The sequence below is a fragment of the Anguilla anguilla genome, chromosome 18, assembly GCF_013347855.1.
Source record: "Anguilla anguilla isolate fAngAng1 chromosome 18, fAngAng1.pri, whole genome shotgun sequence".
NCBI lineage: Eukaryota > Metazoa > Chordata > Actinopteri > Anguilliformes > Anguillidae > Anguilla > Anguilla anguilla.
The window spans coordinates 10,202,030-10,226,372 of record NC_049218.1 but is presented as its reverse complement, the minus strand read 5'-3'; the positions used below and the strand labels follow the sequence as shown (position 1 = coordinate 10,226,372).

At 40.8% G+C, this 24,343-nt stretch overlaps 1 protein-coding gene across 2 annotated transcripts in view; it reads right to left on the bottom strand.

Annotated features, from left to right (window-relative positions):
* pde10a (phosphodiesterase 10A) overlaps positions 1 to 23,888 on the bottom strand; it is an 88,756-nt gene extending 64,868 nt beyond the window's left edge. The window contains exons 1-2 of one of the 2 annotated variants that reach the window (XM_035400047.1): positions 23,633 to 23,888; positions 22,580 to 22,716 (exon numbers count right to left, since the gene is read on the bottom strand). In XM_035400047.1, coding sequence (XP_035255938.1) covers positions 22,580 to 22,716; positions 23,633 to 23,658 — 163 coding nt within the window. In that variant the 5' untranslated portion in view covers positions 23,659 to 23,888. The remainder of the gene's footprint in view (positions 1 to 22,579; positions 22,717 to 23,632) is intronic. The other variant, XM_035400048.1, reaches the window with a different exon arrangement.
* Positions 23,889 to 24,343: the final 455 nt, after the last annotated feature.

Genomic DNA, 24,343 nt, shown 5'->3' with positions numbered 1-24,343 from the left:
ACACATCCAATATGGCAGTCTTATTGGGAACGACTGCTGTTGCAGATGTCTTCTGTTAGACCTCTGCTATATACTAGTGATTTTACTTTGTTTTTGTTTTTTCAAACTAAATTAAATTTAATGCTATAGTGCCACCAGGAGCCTGATCTGAACTATGCTGTCAATCCAACAGACCAATTCCAAAAAAGATTACAGCCAAGTTTCCAATTATGAACAACCTCTTGGTAATATGTTCAGTAGTACTCATTTAGTTCTTAAAGATTCATTAATTACCTTATTTATAATGATATGCAAAGGAGCTAATCTGCAATTAAGTTATTGGATATGATGTCCTATACATCACCTGAACAACAAAATGGCAGTTGTAGAGAGTTTAGAAAAAGACTATACTCTGGATTTCATTTCCCACATTTTAAATTTTTCCTTTTTTTTGGCTGGTGTAACTGAGCCTGTCAATATGACCAGAAGGCGGGGTCTGCACTTTGAGAGTTGGTTCCAATACACCAGGTCGGATAATACCATAACCACCCACCCCACACACACACAATACTGCACAATGCTTCTATGGTAGGGATAGGATAGAAAAATTAAAATATAGCAGCTACCAACCCTGCACATGAACAATGATAGACAGTGTCCATAAAGGTGTCATTTAGTGTATCCAATTAAAAACCTTTAGCCAACAAATAAATGTTCATACCCAAAATTGAAGATGATTGAATTTACTGGTTATATTCATTATTACCTTTTATATAAACATTTATATAGAGAAAATTTCTAAATAATATACAGTGAACTCCATAATATTAGGGACAAAGACATATTTTTCTTCTTGATTTGGCTATGTGGCCCACAATTTCGGATTTTTAATCAAACAATGCACAAATGGTTAAAGTGCAAATTCTCAGCTTTTATTAAAAGGTATTTTTTATATTCCTTAGTGCAGGTATAAGACAACTTTCAGAATCTAGCCTTGATTCTAGGCTTTTGATTGCCTTTGGAGTTAGTGGCATCTGAAAACATGAGGACCAGAGTTGTCAATTAAAGTGAAGGAAGCCATTATGAGACATAAGCCAAATCTTAGGCTTACCAAAATGAACTGTTTGGATCATCATTAAGATGAATATTATTAAGAAGAAAGAGAGCACTGGTGAGCTCAGTAACCACAATGGGCCTGGCAGGCCAAGGAAGACTTCTACAGTTGATGACCAAAGTATTCTCACCACAATGAAAAAAAAAACCCAAATACCTGTCCAACAGGTCGGAAACACTCTTCAGGAAACAGGCGCGGATGTGTCAGTGACTACTGTCCAAAGAAGACTTCATGAACAGAACTACAGAGGCTAAACTGCAAAATGTAAATCACTAAATAGGATGGCCCAGGTTACAGTTTGCTAATGAATATCTTGCAAAGAGCCTGCAAAATTTTGTAAACAGGTCTTGTGGATTAATGAGACCAAAATTAACTCGTATCAGAGTGATGGCAAGTCGGGAGGCCAAAAGGAACTGCCCAAGATCCAAAGCAACACCCACCCAAACCCACCTGCCTCCAAACCCACCTGATAAACAGAACTTCATCCTACAACAAGACAATGATCCCAAACATTCTGCAAAAGCAACAAAGGAGCTTTTCAAAGCCAAAAATGAGAACATTCTTGACCAGCCAAGTCATTCATCTGATCTGAATTCTTCATATACTGAAGAGAAAACTTAAGGCAACTAGCACCTGGAACAAGCAGGAGCTGAAGATGGCTGTAGTACAGGCCTGGCAGAGCAACACCAGAGAAGATACTCAGCATCTGGTGATGCCTATGGGTCACAGAATTCAAACAGTCATTACATGCAAAGGATATGCAACAAAGTACTACACATGACAACTTTTATTTACATTAATACAAATATGTCACAAACATTATTGTGCCTTGAAATGGGGGCTATGTATAAAAAGTGCTATAAGTTCTACACCGTCAAACCAAAATACATAAAAATACCCTTAATTAAAGCTGAGAATGCGCTTTTTAACCACATTGTTTGATTACAAATCTAAAATTGTGGAGATGACTGCTAAATCAAGAAGAAGAAAAAAATATCTTTGTCCCAAACATTATGGAGCCCACTGTATAAGGTTTCGTTTTTTAAATGGTATATACCTTACAATTTCTATGATCCTTCTTTAGGCATTGTGCCAATTAATAAATGTCTACTTGCAGAATTACAGTGTACTAGAAAATATAATAATTATTTTTATCTATTATTCATCAGGTGAATCAGCAGCATTACCACGTGTCTATCCGCATGTCTAACATATTTAAAAGAAGTTCCCATTTAAATATTTTTTATTAAACATTTAACCATAATATTATAAAATAATATTCTTACAGCATATAGTTGCATTTCACGCATAAGGTTCTGGGCATTATAACTATGTTCTACTATGTTCAAAATGAAAACAAATGAGCATTCAGGTGCATTTTAATGACTTCTAACCCCAACTATTTTGTTCATAAAACATGAGAAATTATACTTATTTTCATTAGGCTAACCGCCTTGAAACAGCAACGAAAAGGAGCCAAATTTATTTAAATTATTTAAAATATTTATTGAATTTTTTTTATTTTAAATGTATTCAACCATTGTTTATTTGCTGAATAGACATACTCATCTAAGTCAACATAGAAAGCTTACATCACTTTCATTACTAATATATATCTATATACATTAAAGATCTGCACAATGTGTAAATATATCTGATATCTGATCTGTGACTGATCTTTTAGACCCTGTCATGTCCAACAGCCTCAAAAATAAACACATTTACATGTAAAAGACAAATAGAGATTGGAAATTTTAAAATATCAAATATCAAACACAGAGAGACTCTGGAAGAAAAAGAAACAATGATTTTTAAAACAGTTATTGAAAAAAAACTCCCATCTTTGTTTGCATGAATGATCAAAAAGCAATTTGGTCAAAACATTATGCCTATACATTAAATATTATTAACCTTCATCAATATCATTACTGATAATATTAATTTGCTAAAAAGACTCCCTTGTCCAGCCTATATTTGGTATATTGCCAGTTCATTCAGTTTAAATGTGTTCTGAAACCATTCAAGTTTCTTTCTTTGAGGGACTAATAGAAATTCCACATTCCAGATATAGACTGGATTTGAAGTCTGGTTACAAGACACTGTGAGGTGAACCTCCCTCTTACCAATAGATTCTATTCTAGAGACTTTTCCATATGATAGATCCATGGACCATATTGTATACACATACTGCACAGGGGAACACCACATTTAGAAAGAAACCACAGAAACGGTTAAAGAGATGGTTATTTTAATAATAAACATAAGGCTTCAAATGTTCAAACATTTTCCACTGGCAAGATAATTCTTTCCCTAACTCATATGTGTAAGAATGTGTGAGTAAACACTCACTCAGCTATTATTTGTCAAACAACAATGATTTAATTTCCACGTTGAAAACAAAAAAACAATTGCATACACTGGAAAAACAAACAGATCAAAGGCATACCACCTCAGACTGGGTCCTCCAGAACTGAGGTCATAGAGGGTTAAATTGCTTAAAAAATAAAGTGTAAACTAAACATTAAAATATTTTCCATGTTTTTGTTTTATTTTAAGGTCTTTTTAAAGAATGAATGTCCACACACCGTGACGTGTGGATATTCAGAGTAAAATCGCTGGGTTTTCTCAATAGGAGTAAACATCTTTCACCCCTTCCACCAAACTCAATCTGGTTCAGAAGACCATCCTCCTACCAAGCTATGAAGACATCATCTACAGATTGGCATCCAAAGGTGTCCTTGAAAAGACATAATGTACCATTCTGCCATCAGATTCACCATTAACACCCCCCAACACACATCTGCACTCTGTACTCCTCTGTCAACTGCCCACCTTTACACGCCGGATGCACTACATTCTGTACGGGTCTGTCCTCATCAACAAACCCCTCCTTGTCCTGACTCCCCCATACCTGTCTGTTCTATTGACAAACATGTGCCCCAGATTACAAAACTAGATCTAGCGGACACATTCAAGAGCCGGTCCGCTTCTCGGCATACAGAAGTGCAAGCTGGAACGGACTGCAGAAGATCCTAAAATGGACACTCTGGCCTCAACAATTCCTGCTTTTACCATCAAGATCATGGACATATTCAAAGCACCTGTTCCATATGGTGTCAGTTGTTTTAAAAGCCTCTGATGTTTTAATTCCCTTGTCTTTCTGTGTACTCGTCTTATCTGAGTTGGCTGTGTCTTTGGCCCCTAGCCAGGCTGTGATTGTAAATGAGAATGCGTTCTCAGTTAGCTTGACTAGTTTTAAATGAGTTTTTTTTTAAAACATTTTTAAAAATGACCAAATTAATCTTGCGTCACAGAAAAGAACAGACAGAAATCAAATGGAAAAATCATACCCATCCCAAACAGATGAACAATGTAATACAGTTAAATAAAATAGGCCATTGCTCTTGACATGTCATTCAATAGTTAGCCTATACATACCAAATAAAACCGATGTGAAATTCCATTGCATTTCTGCTTTAAACGTGTAATCAAATAGAAATGTCATCTTTTTTTTGTGTGAATATTTTTTCTAATATTTTTCCCATTGTTGACTGAACACAGAACAAGTCCAGCATACATTTGGCTTTAGCCCAGAGCACACACCAGACCCTCTCATGTGACCCCCCTCAAAAGCAAGGAAAGTGACAGTGTGGTGACATCAAGCATAACCCGAAACATCGGGAATGTGTGTCAGGGACTCTGAGCAAACAGTCCACTGTAACCCTCCATTTTGTGGCTGTCGTTGATTCCTTTAAAACCCTGAGGTACATAGCAAGCACAGCCTGAGATCAAACACTCACATACGCACACACAAGACAGTTTGTGTCTCAACAGTTCTGAAGAGTGCTTTAAGAACCGTTCATTGCTTATTATTACGACAATGCTAATTATATCCATTCGCTAAACAATCGAGGCATACATGCCTAAATTTATTTTACTTTTTAATCATCCAAGTATGTGATTAGTAGCAGTTTTTTATTCTTTTGACACAAAAAACATTGACACATTGCATTTATAGTTACCAGACGTCAAGCACTGCAGAGTTTGTAGGTTGCACTGACACCCACACTCGTTCAGTTTATGACACTAATTCAGGCTACATGGCTATCTGACTGGTACAAGAGCAGCGCCTCACATGGGATTCAAACCTACCACCACCTGGTTTGAGATCTGGGTAAAAAGTGACAGGCAGACACCCTGTTCCACACCTCACACTAACTGATGTGACAGTCCATCAGCCATAAACCGGCTAGACAAAAAAAAAAAAAATTAACCTGACAATCACAGCTCAATTTGCATCTGTATCTTATGATGTACATATGTAAACCAAAAACTGAATTTGAGAAACAAAGATAATAAACAAATTTGGATACATAGATCCCATCTTCATTTTGCTCGACAGGAAACAGGTGAACATCCTTCTATAATACTGTATAGTATTTATGCTGTTCTCTTGCACATGACAATATCTTCTGGTACCGCGATCCACAGCGCTGTGAAAAAATTGAAAAGTCCTGATTTTCTCTATTGCTGAATATTTGTCACAGATCTTTAGACAAAATGTAATATTAGACAAAGGGAAACTGAGCAAACAAAAAGCACATTTTTTTAATTATTAAATGTATTTAATGAAAAAAAGTCAAACACCCGTATCACCCATGTGAAAAATGAATTGCCCCCTTATTTACTCAATCAACCAATTAACCAAATTTAATTGATATTTAGATTCAGCTGATGGAACACAGCCAGGCTTGATTGCAGCCTACCCTGTTGAATCTAAACCTCAGTCATACTGAACCTTATCGTCAGAGTGAAGTAGTCAGCACAAAGTTTCTACAAGCACACTGTGCCACAATCAAAGGAAATTCCAGAAGAGATGAGCAAAATATTTGTAATAATATATCAGTCTGGAAAATGTTACAAATCTATATCTAAAGCTCTGGGACTCCACCGAACCAACATGAGAGCCATTATCTCCAAATGGAGAATCCTTGGAACAGAGGTGAACCCTCCCAGGCATGGCCAGCCTGCCCAAATTTCTCCAAGGGCATAGCAACAACTCATCCAGGAAGTCACAAAAGATACAAAGAACTGCAGGCTACTCTAGCCTCAACAAATATAGTGTTCCTGACTCACAATAAGAAAGATACAGTGAAAAAATGCGATTCATGGGAGGGTAGCAAGGCAGAAACCACTACTAAGCTAGAGAAACATCCATGCTCGTCTCACATACGCAGAAAAGCGCCTGGATGATCCCCCAAGCCTTTTAGGATAATGTTCTATGGACAGATGAGTCAAATGTGGAACTTTTTGGAGGATACAGGTCCCACTATGTCTACGGTAAAGCAAATACAGAATTTCACAATGAGAACATCATACTGTGCCAACAAACAAACATGGTGGTGGGAGTGTGATGGTGTGGGGATTATTTACTACCTTGGGACCTAGACAGCTTATTGAAGGAACCATAAATTCTGCCCTATACCAGAAAATTCTGAAGGAGAATCTGTCTGTGAGCTGAAGCTGATGCACAATTGGGTTATGCACAACATGCAGCAAGACAATGATCCAGAAAACAAAAGCAAGTCCACATCTGAATTACTGAAAAGAAAGAAAATTTAAGTTTTGGAGTGGCCTAGTCAAAGTCCTGACACAAACCCTAGAGGTGCTGTGGCACAATCTGAAATGAGCAGTTCTTGCTTGAAAACCTACCAATTTGTCTGAATTAAAGCAGTTCTGCAAAGAAGAGTGGGCTAAAATTCCTCCTCTGTGATGGAAAAGACAAATATCAAATTATAGGAAGCATTTGGTTGTCATTATTGCTTCTGAAGGTGGTGCAACCAGCTATTACGTTTAAGGGGGCAATTACTTTTTCACATGGGTGATATGGGTGTTTGATAACTTTTTTTATTAAATAAATCAAATAATAATTTAAAAAATGTGTTTTGTGTTTTCTCAGTTTCCCTTTCGTCTAATATTACATTTTGTCTATAAATCTGAAACCATTCAGTGTGACAAATATGCAGTAATAGAGGACATCAGGATGGGGGAAAATGCTTCTTCACGGCGCTGTACATTAAAATAAAAATGTCTCATGCTGGAAAGCTTCAGACTCTTCAGCCGCAGCAAATACAAACCCCCCAGCCCCCCAGCCCCCCAGCCCCCCATCCCCCCAGCCCCTCAACCCCTGGCTTCAAAGTACAAGAGAAAACTGCAAACAGAATAGTTCGATTCCTTTCCTCCTCTCCTTACTTTCAGATCGGTTAAAGTACACACGCAGGCCTAACGTTAATAAATACTACAACTTATATAATGTGGCAGCAGCTGTGTTTAAGTGACTTATATGCCAGCTTAAATAAAGCAACTTAAATGCAGAATTACATACTTTATAAACTGCAAGGCCTTTAATATCTTGATTATTGATCTGATGAATCATGAAAAAAATTATTTCGGCCAGTTGTACGAATTTTATTATTTTCTTTCAAAATTACTGCCAATGGGGGGGATGCCAAGTACAGCTACATCCTAATAAGCATCTCTCTGGTTTTCTTATGTCCTTCTTCTGTCTCTTCTCTCTTTCTACCTCTCCCTCCATTTCTCTCCTGATCTTCCTTCTCCCTGTCCCTCTTCTCCCTCTTCCTTTCTCTTTCTCTCTTCTTCTTTCCCTGTTCCTTTTCCTCAACAGTAAGATCAGAAGGGTGATAGAGGGAGACTGTGTTTCACTGTTGCCGTAGGAAACCACAGCACAAGGTTGGACTGGATTACGGCGTTGGTGTTGGGAACGACTACACATTATCAGGGGTCAAGACAACCCTTCACCCAACACTGTTTCCTGAAAATCTGCAAACTGTACAGAAAGCTTTTGGCCATCTTACACGCTGCTAAGCTTATACCCGAACACGGCGCAGAGAGCTAGGTTACTATAGGTCACATTGTATTTTCATTTTCAATTCAGACACCTCCGCTGCTCCATGTAGTTTATAAACAGGTTGTGCTTGCAGCTTGCCTTGTAGCTAATGCTGAAGTTTATGCCCTTGATTCTGATGTGTTTGTTTCTGTATTTACCTTTTTATATTCTGTATTTATCATTTTATAATATCTTTTTTCACATTAGATATTATTATTATTATTATTATTGTTATTATTATTATTATTATTATGTATTGAATTTTGTGTGTAGCTGAGCACCTGTGTTAATAATTGAAAATATAGTGAGTAAGGAATAGGATATTACCTGTAAGAGCACATAACCAACCAAATCTAAAGCAGAGGGTTTCACTGCAAATCCGAAAACATTTATCAATAAGAACATGAAACCAAAGATTTAAAAAAAGAATTTTGAGTGGAATTCTAACCACACAAGCATGCATGAATGCACGCAGAAACACACTTTCTCTCTCTCTCTCTCTCTCTCTCTGCATGTCTTTCTCACACACGCACACGCACACACACACACGCATATACACACAATACATGCACAAACACTTTCCCTTTCTCTCTCACACACATACACACAAGTACATACACTCAGACACACAACCAAAGGCATAAACACACAGCCATACACTGCCAAACACAAACACACACACACACACACACACAACCACTCCCTCTCAGTTTCTCTCTTACACACACACAGAAATGCACATACAGGCACACAGGCATAAAAATCCAGATGCATGCACACACAAATGGACACACAAACACACACGCACACACACGCACACACCCGCACGCACGCACGCACACACACGCACGCACGCACACACACACACATACACACACAGAACCATTCGCCCCCCATTGTAAGCCAGTACTAATGCAACCCACAGTGATTTTCCCTGCTCTGCCCCTCTATAGGCTTGGTTGCAGCATTGACGTCAGAAGCTCTCAGATAAAAAGACAAAGACCCTGGAGCTCTGTGCAACTTGTGCAATGGGAACAGGGAACAGAACCTCCTCACATCTCCACTACACACTGTTTCTCTAATGGAGAAGCAAATAAAAAAAACCTTTTCTATTACACATTTTAACAAAATGAAGAATAGTCCCAAGCCAATTGGTGAGGGGGGGGGGGGGGGAGGGGGGGCATGCAAACTACACACAATGAATAAGGTCGATAAAGTGCACAGCATCATACAAAAAACATTTCAGGAGGCACCATTTTCCCTTTACAACCGTGAAACAAAGAATAATTAAAATCCATTATTTTCACATCTGGAAAAAAAAAACATACCGATGACAAAACATAGCTGCTTTTTTGACGAGCAACAGGGCAGACATTTTGAGCCCGCAAAACGTGGCAGCGTGCGTCAGATGTGGATGCGGGGAAGAGAGGCGAGGCTGTGCGGCCATCTTACCAGCGCTCAGGGGACCCTGCCCGCATGGCAAGATCGCTGTGATGAAATGCACTGCAGTACCTGAGCGCAGGTAGATCTGCGCCATCTCTGTCCCCTCCAGTTCACTCCCTAACGCAGGGCATCGTTAGGCGCCACGTATCTCTACACTAAGCAATTACACCAATTTTTTAAAATAAATAAAAAAGCTGTACAAGAAAGGTCATTCAATATATATTTTTTATTACTTTTTTAACACTCACTGAACAGTTAACCTGCACCAGTGAGATGACTGCTTAAAAACTGTACAAGGACAATACTGGTGAACCGAAACTATTTTTCTGGGTGTCTGTTTCAATGGATCATTTTTCTTCCTGTGCACAGGGAAGTGTGCACTGTAGATCTGTTTGGGCTGAGACTATCCTGGCGGTTAGCCCTGGGGTCCACTATATCCCACAGGTGGCCCTGTACATATACCTGTACTGCTCACCCTTTAGGGCTGCCAATGACCAGCACTAAATGCTAAACTTCACGCAGACTAGCCCAGGAAACTGAGAGGAAAAGGAAGTGTTTTTCTCTCGACACTACTCTCCAGCGTAACGTTATCAACTCTATGCTGTTATGAAAGGGAGTGTCTTTTCCCTTCTGATTGCAAATTTCCCGATGTCTTGTGTGTTGTCCCAGTGTTACGCTTAGGAAATATTGTCATTATCAGTCCTGTCAGTAAAGAATTACTGAATTTAACTGAATTGAATTGAGGAAGGAATGAGAGGAGACAAAAAGGGGGAAAACAGTGACGGAGAAAGTGGGGGTTAGGGTTAGGAAAAACAGGAGAGAAGAAAGAGAGAGGGGGAAAGGGAGTATATAGGTGAAAATAGGGGAAACGGGAAAGGAAATATAACAGAAGGAAAGAGAAAAGGAGAAAAGAAAGGAAGGTAGTAAAACAGAAGGAGAGAGGGTGAGAGAGAGAGAGAGAGAGAGGGACTGGCTATGTCCATGCAGCAGAGAAGGGAGCAGCAGAGACACATGAATCAAAAAACCATCTAAGCGGTTGGAAAAAAAAAAGGATGAAAAAAAGACGGGGGGGAGGAGGGGGGGTGATCTGCGTCAGAGCTCCAGCCAATGCAGTCAGAGAAGGGGCGGGGCCTCAGCTGCAGACTCTGCTCCTGCCACTGCCTGGGCCTCATCTCGAGTACGTCAGAGCGCTGGCACAGATTACGCCTTCCTCAAACCTTTCAGATGCGTCTCTGCCTCCCCCCATCTCTCTCTCTCTCTCTGTTTCTTTCTCTCCCTCTCTCTCTCTCCCTGTTTCTTTCTCTCCCCATCTCTCTCTCTCTCTCTCTCTCTCTCCCTGTTTCTTTCTCTCCCCATCTCTCTCTCTCTCCCTCTGTTTCTTTCTCTCCCCATCTCTCTCTCTCTCTCTCTGTTTCTTTCTCTCCCCATCTCTCTCTCTCTCTCTCTGTTTCTTTCTCTCCCCATCTCTCTCTCTCTCAGTTTCTTTCTCTCCCTCTCTCTCTCTCTCTGTTTCTTTCACTCCTGCCTCTACAGCCCGCACACCCCCTGCCCGCCCCCCCTCCCCCCCCCCACACACCTCAGCTGACGCAACCAATCGACAAGCCCCTCTGATCAATGACCTTAGTAAAGCTAATGAAAATAAGACAGGGCTTTGCAGCAGATTGAGTTTATTATGAGGGTCGACTCTAAACCTGCCTGGGAACTGGACAAATTGGGGGAGGGGCGGTTGGGGGTTAAATAGAGAGGTGGGGGGGGGCTTCTTTTTTCAGTGGGCTTTGTACATCAAAAACAGCAGCCACAGAAATATGACAATCTGGTGCATGAAAGTGAGAAAGAAAGGGATAGAAAAGATTGATTTTACAGATTTTTCTTATTTGCATGCGTGCATATAAAATAAAATTTCACTGATTTTCATTAACGCAGATGTTTTTAACAGCAATAACACTAGAACTCCGCAGCTAGATGCCAGTCAGTGTTCATCCAACGGGGCATAATGCAGAACTGTTGCGACAATGCAACTGATCACAGAAAACATGAACTGTCAGAGACCATCATGCAGGACATCGTTATGCTGCTCATAACCACAGTGTGGTTCATGTCCATTTTTATTTCTTTTTGACAGACATTGCCCCCTTCTTTAAAGCCATCTAATTACCCTTAAGTCTCATTTCCAATAAATCTAAAGAGAGGCTCACATCATAAGGCACTATCTGATTGGATCATTTTAAGTAAAATACATTTTAAAGTGAAAATGAGCAGGAAACCGTTTCAGTTTGAGGTCGGAGAAGAAGCACGGTGCAGTGTTCGGCTATCCGCATCCAGTACCCCATCCACTCACTCTGTGGCACTCTCTCTCTCTGTCTGTCTCTCTGCTCCCTCTCTCACACACACGCATGCAGCACAGACACGCACACAAGCACATACAGCAAAACAGCACACACACAGCACATACATGCACACACACACATACAGCAAAACAGTACACACAGCACACACATGCATACACGCACACATACGCAGCACAGACACACACACACACACACACACAAACAGCAAAACAGTACACACAGCACACACATGCATACACACACACATACACAGCACAGACACGCACACACACACACACACACACACACACGCACACACACACACTGCACACACATGCATACATACACACACACACACACACACACACTCTATCTCACAGGCCACTGTTCATGTAGACTAGTGCCCTGGAATTTCACTGAATTCACTTATAACCTGCGTCGGTCCCCACTTTAACTGTGAATTCGCTGAGACCTGATTGTGGCGCTACTGGTTGAAACTCTCCTTTTTCTGCATACATCATTACCCCTGGATTCAAGAGAGGAAACAACCACACACTAGGATAGGTCCTGCATGGGCCCCTTCAGCTCGCATACAGGACGGACGGACAGTTAAAGGGGACCATTGCATAACAACATAAAAATCAAGACACAATTAAAGACACAATATACAGTAAACACATAGATTACAGAGCAGACACCTTAGACTCAATAACAAATATGTATGCATACGCTAACACTTCGAGACATGCACACACACAGACAAACACGTTGCAGCGCTGTGATACTTCACAGACAATCTCACAGATGCCCAACTAAAATTCAAGATCATTTATCTGCATGACATTTTTAAACACAGTCAAATTTATACAAAAATATATGAATTTTTGAAGTACGGTTGCAATCAATACCTTTTATTAAATATAAAATCAGGGCATACACGTTTATATGAAAAATAGAGTGAAGAAATAAAATTAAACTACATAATTGAAACAACTGTAAATTTACAGGATTTATAATTTCATTATTATCTCCTTCCAATGCTAACACTCACACTCTCCTTCTCCTCCCCACACACATTCACATTCACGCACTCCCTCTCCTTCCATCTCTCGCGCACTCACACACTCTCCCTCGCCACACACATTCACGCACACCCTCTCCTTCTATCGCTCTCACACTCACACTCTCACATCCCTCTCCTCCCCACACACATTCACACACGCCCTTCCCTTCCAGCTCTCTCACGTTCACACACTCACATCCCTCTCCTCCCCACACACATTCACACACACCCTTCCCTTCCATCTCTCTCACACTCACACACTCACATCCCTCTCCTCCCCACACACATTCACACACGCCCTTCCCTTCCACCTCTCTCACGTTCACACACTCACATCCCTCTCCTCCCCACACACATTCACACACGCCCTTCCCTTCCATCTCTCTCACATTCACACACTCACATCCCTCTCCTCCCCACACACATTCACACACGCCCTTCCCTTCCATCTCTCTCACATTCACACACTCACATCCCTCTCTATATTTCAGCGGCAGACAGAGACACAGCCTGTGCCCATTTGCCGAGACAGGGTCAGGACAGATGTGTGGAACCGAGCAGGACGCATCACTGTGGCTGCAGTCGCCACCAGTTCAGCCAGACACAGCTCATAAAACATGATCAGGGACTTAAAAATGAACCAAACAGGGAGACACCAACGTGTGGAGCTCTTTCCCATATACTTTCCACACATCCAAAATCCAAATAAAACTAGAAATGTGCCACTTATTCACCTGTGGAGGATTTGCACATTTACATCGCAGCTTCCTTCCTATCTACATACCTTCATGCAGCATATTTTTTAATAATCTCCTCAAAGTAAGCTCTTTGCATTTTCTCAGTAATACTGAAATATATATTTTTTGTAATATTATGAGACCCAGGCAGATCTGTAATTCCTGCTCTCTGCAGTAAGCCGTCTCGGAGGTGTGCTGACACTAAGTGTAAAATTTTACGATGCCTATGATGTCACAGTCAGCAGGGAGGGCAGTGACCTGGCAACAGCCAATCGTAATTCATCTTTTACGATGTCACGGCCTGTCGACGGACCGCGTCCATCAGGTGACGTGGGGTTTGTGACCTCACTGCCGTTACCTTGTGCTCTGGCCCCGGTGCAGACCGAGCAGCCATTACTGGCGCAACTAACCATTCGCCATTTTATCACCCCCCCCCCCCCCCCCCCCCCGCCCCCACCAAGATCCGCTCCCCGACAACACACAAAAGAGACTCAAGATGCTCGGTATGAATTTTGCAACAGATAATGCATCACAGGTTTGCCATCTGGATCAACAGCATAGCATATCTTTAAATATTAACACTTGTGATGGAGCAGCTGTAAGACAGCGTCACAAAGAGTTGTTAATCTCGGAATCAATCACACCGGTTTGCTCTCCGTAGCAAAGCTCAGCGATTGGTTAAAATCACCAAAGCATACGGTCACTCCCATGTTCTGATGATTCGTGAAGCCTCATTCCCAAATCACAAAATAATACTCATCTCACTAGGCAATGTTGATCCAGTACAAAAGCAAGCATACTCTCAAACTTAGTAGTGGCACTGTCACTTCGGGCAACACGGACCTTGTGTGTCAAGTCAGTACACCCAGATTATTCCACCCATTACTGATCCTGGACTAGTCACCAACTCATACAGAAAATATATGCAATTTGGATTTTTGGGACATTAAGCTAATCATAGAATGAGATTTTAAATAGCCATTACATTAGAGTCTGCATTGGGGGTTGTGTGCTTACTATGAGGTGGGTAAAGAAAACTTAAAAAACAAAAGGGCACATATGGATATATCCATCCACCCTGAAAGTAACACCTCCTCTTCTCCTAGATCAGAACACTCCGATGAGGGTGTTTATTTTTTTAAAATTATTTATCATTTTTGTTTATTAATTATACCTCACCAGAAAATATTAATTTTGGGGAGACCACATGGAGCAGACTGTAGGGCAGCAAACCTTCAACCCATATGTGAATAACCCCACACAGCCAGGCGTTTGACTCACCATGGTATACAGTTGTAGATATATATACACACTCATCTGGCATTTGTTTACGCTGGTGAGTTGAAAAGTGAGTGAAGATTCCAGGCGATCGAGCCATGGACTCGGACTCAGGAATGCCCAGTGATTTTGGCCCAGTGAGCTCAGTTCCGTTCCAGCCACAGTCGACCGAAGTTTGCAACACAGCAGGTGAAAAGCGTTGCGGCTTAAGTACCTTTCAGCTGTCCTTTCCAACAGGCTGCCATCTGGGCTGCATTTCGCAGAGTCGGATTATGTTGTTAGCCGGCTAACTTTTATGAATATTTTCAGCTAGGTGAAATTCATATGTATGGGATCTTGAGTTTATTTTTTATATTTTCTAGTTTCCCCAAAATATGTCCAAATATTAGTCAGATAATTCTTTAACCTGCTTTGTGAAATACCCTCCTGGTCGTACCTAAATTTACGTCCACCAATTTTTAGTGAATTATTCTAGTGACTGATCTAAAGTAACCCTTCTGAGCAAAAAAGGTTAGAGTTAAATTTTTTAAAAGAGTTTAAGAACAACAAAAAAACACTCCTTAAATTATCACATTGGACAAACGTATCAATCATTTTTGTCATAAATGTCAAAAATATGCAAATGTTTAGAGCAGATTGTCATCATTTGTGTGTGCCTGGTGTTGAACGGTGAAATGTCACTTAGTGCAGTACATTCAAATTTACATTTTGCTCAAATCCACCCACAGAGGCAAAGCTTCTGAAAGAACTGCTGTAATTGAGAATGACTCTTGCATTGTGAGTTAGTTTATGTATCTATTGGAGTGGTGGATCCAAAAAAAGGAGATGATTCTTGGTGAGCATAGCCACACCAAAAAAATCTACCTCGCATTTTTAATGCATTTGGATTTGACTTTAAAAAACATATGCAGCACACTAACTACTGTACAATATGCTGTCTCACAAATGAAAAAAATGAGCTTCCATCTTCATTGAGGTCATTCTTTCTGACATCTCAGTGCCATCTAGTGACAGATTAGAGAAAGGAGAAATGAGAAAATAAAATTTAAAAAAACTATATTTGACTACAGAAAAGATTCACCTCTTGGAAGTGTGTGATTAGGGAACACATGGGAAAAAAATACAAAACAAGAACCCAAATCTTAGACCATATTTTAATCTTATAACGAACAGTATTCTATATAGAACTTTGTTTGCAAAGTCTTGGTGCACAAACACAGGTTTCACGTGTACTGTACATTCATGTATAATGCATTACGAACGCCACATAAAGCTGGAGTTAAAATGCTGGAGACTGGACTTTAGAGTTGTGGCTTAAGAGTTTGAGGTAGCACACTGCTGCAGCGCAAAACTTCTTGCGGATAAACTGTTCCTGAAAATACCGTATCCTCTTCAATTTAGTGCCAAGATCTGTAGGAACTTTTCCTCAGAATATAACAGCATGAATACAGTTCTACTTCACGCCGCTAGTGAGCAGTGTTGCACATGACAGAAAAAATCGGAAGACTGATTTTTATGCTAAAATCATTAGATGTTTTTGTGACTTCTATAAAACGCATCAACATAAGCCATATTCTCACACGAAAATTAAATGAGAAAGAGCGGCTACGACGCTAAAGAATTATAGCTATTTACACAAATGATGTTGTCCACAATTAATAAAATAATCAAATGTTCACTATATTAAATGATTCTACTCAAATATATAATGCATCATTTTGTTAAAAAAATGTGTCGACTGAACGTTGTGAAACTCTTTCAAGCACAGATGAAGCCACAAAAGCACGTGCATTCCGTATTCAACGTATGAGAACAGGCCTAATCGGTACAATATTTAATTGTTTGTATGATGGTTTTCTCTTCGTTTGCGATCGTTCTCAAATAAATATTACTGAGGTGTCAAGTCGCTGTCGCCAGTGTCCTTTCGATAACCGAGTCTGGAATACAGTAATACTGTTGACTTGAGAAACACAGAACGAACTGTTCAGATCAGGCGCGCCGGCGCCGGCATTCGAGCCAACAGCGTGACGTCAACGGTGTGGCAGCTACGGTCGCAATCTGTCTCAGTGCCACGGGCGCGTCCCCAGCAGCACGAGACACACCGCACTGCTGCACGTCTTGATTTTGAACGCCCACGTCAAACATTACGTGAAACATGCTCAGTATTAAAGAAAACGTTGAGCCGCTTAATGTCAAAACTGTGCAGATATTTTTTTTTTGCACATATCACAATGCGAATTTAAACAAAAACACACTGCGAGCAGCAAATGCATCCAAAGTTAATGCATTGTGTTGCATGATTTCTTCGAAATAAAAGTCGGCGCAAGGAAAGGAACGTGCAAATTTAAAATTAGAACTACACTCAATTGATTTAAAGGCATAAGACCGGTATTTTCCAGTAATTTCATAACGGGTCAAATGCATTATGAATTCCTGACGACCCTGGCAACCGTACGTTTACAGCTTTATTTGCAGCCAATGCAAATAAGGATTGACCGAAAAACGTAATTTCTTCGCGAAGAAAATAAAATAATTTTCAGAGTACAGTGTTCAGCTTTAATTTATATTTTTCGTGTTCACCTTGTCCCTGACAGACCTACGTGTTTTGGCATGATTTTTAATGACAGATTAGTCATATTGTTTCAGGAAACCCAACTATGGTCGATTAGCTAACGCAAGCTTCTAACAGTCCTAGTGTGCTGATAACAACAGGGTGTCACTGCACAGCCATGCAAATATGCCTTTGAGTCCAATGCTGTCTTAGTATATCCATACTATTATCGCTCTATTCATCAGTGTCTGCCCCTCCTCCGGGTCATTTTTGCATCCCTGGTAGTTTTTAGAAGACTTCATTCCATTTGCAGAGTCACCAGCAAGCACACTTTTCTTTTCTATGAACATGGTTACTTGCATTGTTCTCACAAGTTGCACAAGAAGTTGGGAAACATCCCAGGACCCATGTGTTGAAAAGGCAAAGCATAAAAGAGAACTCATATTTAAACACACATTTCATTGGCTTGTTTGTATTGTCACACATGGAAGATTTGTAATATGTAATTATGTCTGTAATGCAAAAGCCACAATTCCTATGGTTCCCTTCTCTGGGAACCATAGCCTTAAACCCTAGTGTGTGTGTGTGTGTGTGTGAGAGAGAGAGAGAGAGAGAGAGAGAGATCCACAGTTCCAGCCTCTACTTCAGTAACCAGACAATGAGCCTTTTGTGACCGAGATATGAATCTGGATAACTACCTTCCCACAGCACCTTCCCTCTGACCACAGATCTCTGATCAGACAAACAGAATCATACAGAAACGCACCGGCTACCATGCAGCACCATTTTTATGATTGGTCTGGTAAAAGGCCATAACCCTCTAACCACCACAACCAAATTTACATCAATGGAGGAAGAAAACACACAAACAGCAGTGTCGCTATAGCTGGTAAGGCCTACGAGTCGTGTTGTACTGTGCGTGCGTGAATGTGTGTGTGTGTGTGTGTGTGTGTGTGCTTTTTTTACATTTGCAGATAGTGTAAATAATTTTCCATCTCTTCCATTGTGTCTGTAATATCTGTGAAGAAACACATTGTGCCCTCCAAAACTATTCATACTATTGATAGCGATGTAAAAACATGAGAAAATATTCAACTTTAATAATGATTCAATGGAATAAACCAAAATAACGCATTTCTAAAATTGTACACTTATTTCTGAAAGAAATGTGTCACAAATATTCACACCTCTGTTTTCTGTACTTTATGTACCCTCCCTTTGTAAGAATAACACAAGTGATTCATATTCTGTAGTGTTCTATGATATTGGCAAACACATTGGGGGGTGGGTCATCTTTGACCATTTACCATACAGAATCTTTCAAGAGCCTTTGGATCATTTTATTTGTGCTTATGGACTGCCCTCTTCGACTCAAACCACAAATTTCGATCGGTTTTTGGAAACTTGAGATGACCATTTCAAAACAGTGGTTTTGCGCCCATTTAACGGTTTCATTCTCTTGCTGAAAGATCCATTTACAGCCAGTTTTGATCTTGCTGGCAGAGGGAACCAGATTTTTGGCCAGTATGTCCTGGTACTTGCTGATTCATGATTCCATTGACCTTAACATGACCAGAAAATGCAGAACAAACCTACAGCATCAGAATTTTTCTAAATAAGATCCACCACCATATTTCACCAGTTATGATGTTCTTTTCAAGTGCCTATCTGACACCAAACACACTGCTGATGTTGTGCCCCAAAAGCTCAATTTAGCTCTCATCGGACCAACATGTGGTTGCAATAGAAGCTCCAATGCCATTTAACAAACTCCAGATGCTAATTTTTGTCAATGGCCTTCAACAGAGGCTTTTTTCTTGAGGCCCATCCAAAAAGCCTATTGCCATGAGGTGAAATCTCGCGATAGGGAGACTTTGTTTCCCCAAGGTGTTTCCAAGCTTGCAAATACCCAACTGTGGCCCCAGAATTTTTCTTTGTCTCCCCAACAGTCTGCCTCGCTGGTTTTGGAGGCAAGATGCGTTCGGACCGTAAATGAGAAGTTTCTTGAGTGCATGATATCAGACAAAATGCTGAAAACAAAGGCCTCATTCACAGAAGTCATGAATTATAATGAATTATATATCGACTGCATTTCTCAATGACTGGTTTTCTGCTATTCAGACCCATGACATTCTGTATCACCATGTAAGGTAAAAGTCCTTTTTTCATAACTATACATAAAGCATTTTGTTTCATTGCTCATATTAACAATAAAAACAAAATCCAGGCAAGCTGGAAATACAAAACAGGAAGAGGCGGTGCTCTTGCCCCTGGACCAAGCAAAAAAAAAAAAAAAAAACCTTGTTAGACCAATGATGCGGACACCATGCTGCAGTAGATGATGTCTTTTTGTAGCGTACTTTAAATCAGCTTGACCCTGACATTCTGCGGGCATTCAAGATCCATTCATTTATCAGTTTATCACACATTACTCCTTTTCAGTTGATGTGTGATGGGTGACAAAATGGCTGCCTGACTGTACCCAGATGAGAGCCACCCATTGGTGGTCTTGGAGATCAGTATAAACTCAGCTTATTGTAAAGTACTATAAGATTTTCAATAAGTACACAAAAGGAACCATATACAGTACGACTGAAATTCTTTATTGTACTTGTTACACTTGTTAGTCAGCGAGTGAAGAGGGGTGGGGGGCACATTGTGGAGGAAGGGTGTCATGCTGTGCGCTACCCATGATAACAGATGTCCCACTCGGCAGGCAGGAAGTGCCCGGTTTCCTTCTCACGTGAGCCAAGGGAGATTCTCACATGGGCTATGGCCAAAAAACAAGAGGGCCTGAGCACCTGGCACAAGGTTCTGGCCCACATCAAGTTGGTCCACGTGGTCTCCATCACTACCTTGGGAGACTCATGGTGCAGGCAACCCCAAAAGCAGGAGATTCTATAACAGAGCTACACAATGTTGTCTCAAGGGCACGAACAACACTAAGGTTATTCCGGCTAAAACCTATCACGTGAGCACCAGTTCTTTACCCTTGCCACCCCTTTCATATATTTTGTTCTCTTTTTAAAAATAAATTTTGCACAAAACGTGGGGCTGAGCACGTCCAATTCACACCCCAATTTGGAACGGCCAATCATCAGCAACTGCAGCTGCGTTCATGTGCGAACCCCATTGCCGATTTGAGAGTCTAGCCATCCACGCCAAGTGTAAATTCTCGATATGTCCACATTTCCCAGAGACCCTTTTGAGAGAGCATTCAAAGTTGGTCTTCGACTAAATATCACATTTGTACCCATTCTGCCAGGACTAAACATGAACATTGGGGACACTACAATAAACTGGTGGGCCTTATAAAGATGGCAGTGTAGTAATATGGTTAGAGAACTTAACTGTTTTTTAAATCAAATGCTATGGGTTTGATTCCCAGCTGTGGTGCTGCTGTTGCAGCCTTAAGCAAGGTACTGAACCTGAATAGTTTCAGTAAAAATATCCATAAGATTGTGGATTGTGTGTAAAAATGTAATCTGCACAAGTCACTCTGGATAAGACCACCTTGTTAAATGCTGAACTGTAACGTAAATGTGTAAGTACTGTCGCATGAAATCTTGAGTCAAAATGAGCAGGGACCCAATGCTGCGGTCCCCATATATCATTGTATTCCAAAATTTGGAGCCAAGCTCCATTTGACAGTTACATGATCTCTGACTATAATAACCTACAGCCAGTTGGGCTGTTCCTTTTGTAAAATTATTAGTCTGGTGGGGGATGTTTGTACGTACATAACTGAAAATAGTTTAGCATGTGTCACCTTGGAAAAGGAGGCTTATTCAATTTAATATTGGGTACATTATTTTTACATTATATTTGTATTTCATATTAATTATTAAAGTGGTGCCAAAGGTCAGTAATTTGATACTATGTTTAGGAGGTCATTGCTTTTAAAAAACGAACTATTAGCAAATTCACTGTTGCCTTGAATCAATGGCGAAATGAATCTGGTCCTTGCCACGTATGAAGATGCTTATACACATGCACCAGACCTGCACAGAGTGCAACCTGCACAGCTCCTATGAAATGCAGTGCATATTTTAAAGCATCTGAATTCAAAAGCACTAAATTTGTCGTTTCATTTCGGAGTCTTCCCCTCCCAGTATTTCACACAGCGGGCCAAATTTGCAAGTAATCAAATCTGTAAATCAAAACATAAGAAAACTCTGGAAAACTCCCCAATATGCCACAACGAACCAGGCCAAAGTGGCATGAACCATGACATATTATGGTCATGCTTGTCCAATTAACTTAAATTTAAACAAAAAGCTGAAGTGAGCCTTGCAGAGCCCTAGAAGGATATGTGTGAAGGCACCCTGAATCACCATGAGAGAAACTCTCCAAAAACGCATGTTTTGAGGGATCAGAAACTGGCATGATCTAGATGTGAATTAATAATATTAAGTCAAATTAACTCTTTGTAGAGTTCTAATGCAAAACCGCCTATCTGAATGTTGCAATACACAAAAAAGCAATATTTCTATGTTCTAAAGAACACATGCTGTGTGGACTATGGCTTTCTCACCAGTTAGGCCTCAACATCATAAAACCTAAACATAAATATAACGGATAATGGTGGACACTATTAAAAATCACATCTAACAGTTAACTTAAGTTCGCATATGGTGCTGGAGTTGATATTTTTTTCTAACAGTTGCCCCTTTATTTCGAGAATATACAACAATGATTTAACAAATGAACATACCTTCCTTTATTTCCCCCTTAAATATGCCACACAGTAACTGGCTTCTGTACGCGTGTGAGCGGGCGCGCGCCCGCGAACAGGAAAAAAGGTCTTCAAGTGTCAAAGACTTCACATGGAATGACGTAATTAAATTACGTCTTTGTATTGTAGAACGAAGGAGGACAACAAGTTCAAACTTAGTGAAATGAGGCAGTCATTTCTATGTACTACTTTGTTATTTTCCTGTTGGCCTGTGTTAAGCAAATTATCGTTAATTACGTCATTACTTTCCATAGGAATTCTCAACTTTTGCATTGTCTTACACATGCATCCTCATCGATAATGCCTATGTCTGAAAATCCGACGTATGAGACGTATGTTGCGTATATGTCCGATTCCAGACATATACTCGTGACCTTAGCATGATTCAAAAGGCTTCGCTAGCTTTAGGAAACAGGCGCGTTTGAGACGGGCGCCCAGTTCTTACCTTGTTCACTGCAGCTCGTGCACGGAGAGCCCTCGGCGTTCGCGAAGCCTCCTTCGTCTGCAGGAGTTTTACGTTTCTTCGACATTTGATCCTTTTCAATATTATGCCTCTTCCTGCAGGGTTTGGCTCCAAGGCGGCTGCGAGAGGCGGTTGAAAACGAGACACTTTGAACTGGTTGAGCAAGTGCATGCGATAGGCAGAGGATAGTGAAGAAATCCGAACAAGCCTCAAGCCCATTAATTCAGACCTCTCCGCTCTATCTACTCCGCTTTTGTGTATTCCGCCAAACCAATGCGAGAAGAGAAAGTTGACAGGTGTGCGAGTGCTCGGCCACTGCAGATGAAAGAAGATGCTATCAAATTGTATCAACACAACAAATGCTTTTGGATTAGCTGTGTTTTTCAGTAAAACAAAAAAAACAGCTTAGGCTTTTTTTCTTTTTTTTTGCTGAACAGATGAGAAATATCGTTTCTGCGGTGATTTGCTGATCACGTGTGCCCGGGATTATACTGGACGGTGTTTTGCGCGAAAGTGTGCATCAAAGGCGACGCGCGGCTAAACTGTGGCATTCTTATCCACCAGGGCGAGCACAACACTGCGGTCATTCGTTTAATTTTAATCGCCGACTCTAGCATTGTCATGACAATCTTTGACATGGTAGGCAATGAACCAACTAGAGCCCAATACTCAGACGCACACAGGCAACAGATCTGCAATAAATATAATTTCAATATTCCACAGCGTTCTACAGGGAATATAATACCAGCACAGAGGCTTTGAATGAACGTGCGCCTCCCCACTGTTTCCCTACAAACTAGCATACACTGCAGCCACAGAAGTGCGGCTCTGTCAATTGAAATGTGATAGAATGTTAAAACAGACACCGGGAAAGGTCTACATCACTGCTGCCGTGGCCGCGCACAAGAGAAGCAGCGGGTGGCAGATGTTGCTAACATCTGTGCAGTGGGAAAGGATCTTGTCTGATCTCTTATCACCCCGCTTGTACACAGAAGAGGACCAACACTTAAGCGCTGGGAAATCGGAACACAGTACCTTCGCGTGCATATGGTAAAAACCATCAGTCCCCCGACGTGTTAAAGATGTTCCAGTCGTCTTTGACTGCCTCTTCATAAAACTTCTTAATCCAGTTGCCAGGGAGACACTGATCAACCGAACGGGCATGGTTCAGCATCGGTTTGAGGTACTTTGATTACTACCACTGTATTCTATAGTTTTTAATACCCAGAGCCTAAGGTTGGGTTTCTGTTGTGACGGCACCGTGTAACTTAGGAGTTTGCTGTAAACAGGGGGTCCAGCACTTGGGTAGCACTCGTGGCCAGGAGGAGGCGTTGACGTCAGTAGCTCGCTTCGCATACGGTGCCAAGGCTGCAATTCAGATGGACTCAAACGATAACCTCGTTTATCCTACGCAAGCAACCCGAGCCTTTAAATTCTGCACCGCTCGTATTCCCACACGCACTCCCTCTCACACACGTAAAATCTCTCGTTCTTTGTGGAGAAAAAGAAACTCGCAGCTAACGGGACAAAATACTGTCCCCACAGATTGTTTCTTTTGACACAAACCACTTGATATTTCCCCAATGGTTATGTCAACAGGGGAACAATCCAGAACCATAAACATATGTTGTTTTACTTTGCCTTTACGACCTGCAGCTCGCTGCCAATATAAGAAAGCAGATGCAACAGCGAAATATTTTTCATACGGTCATCAGTATCCTTGTTTATGAGATGAAATGTCGGATG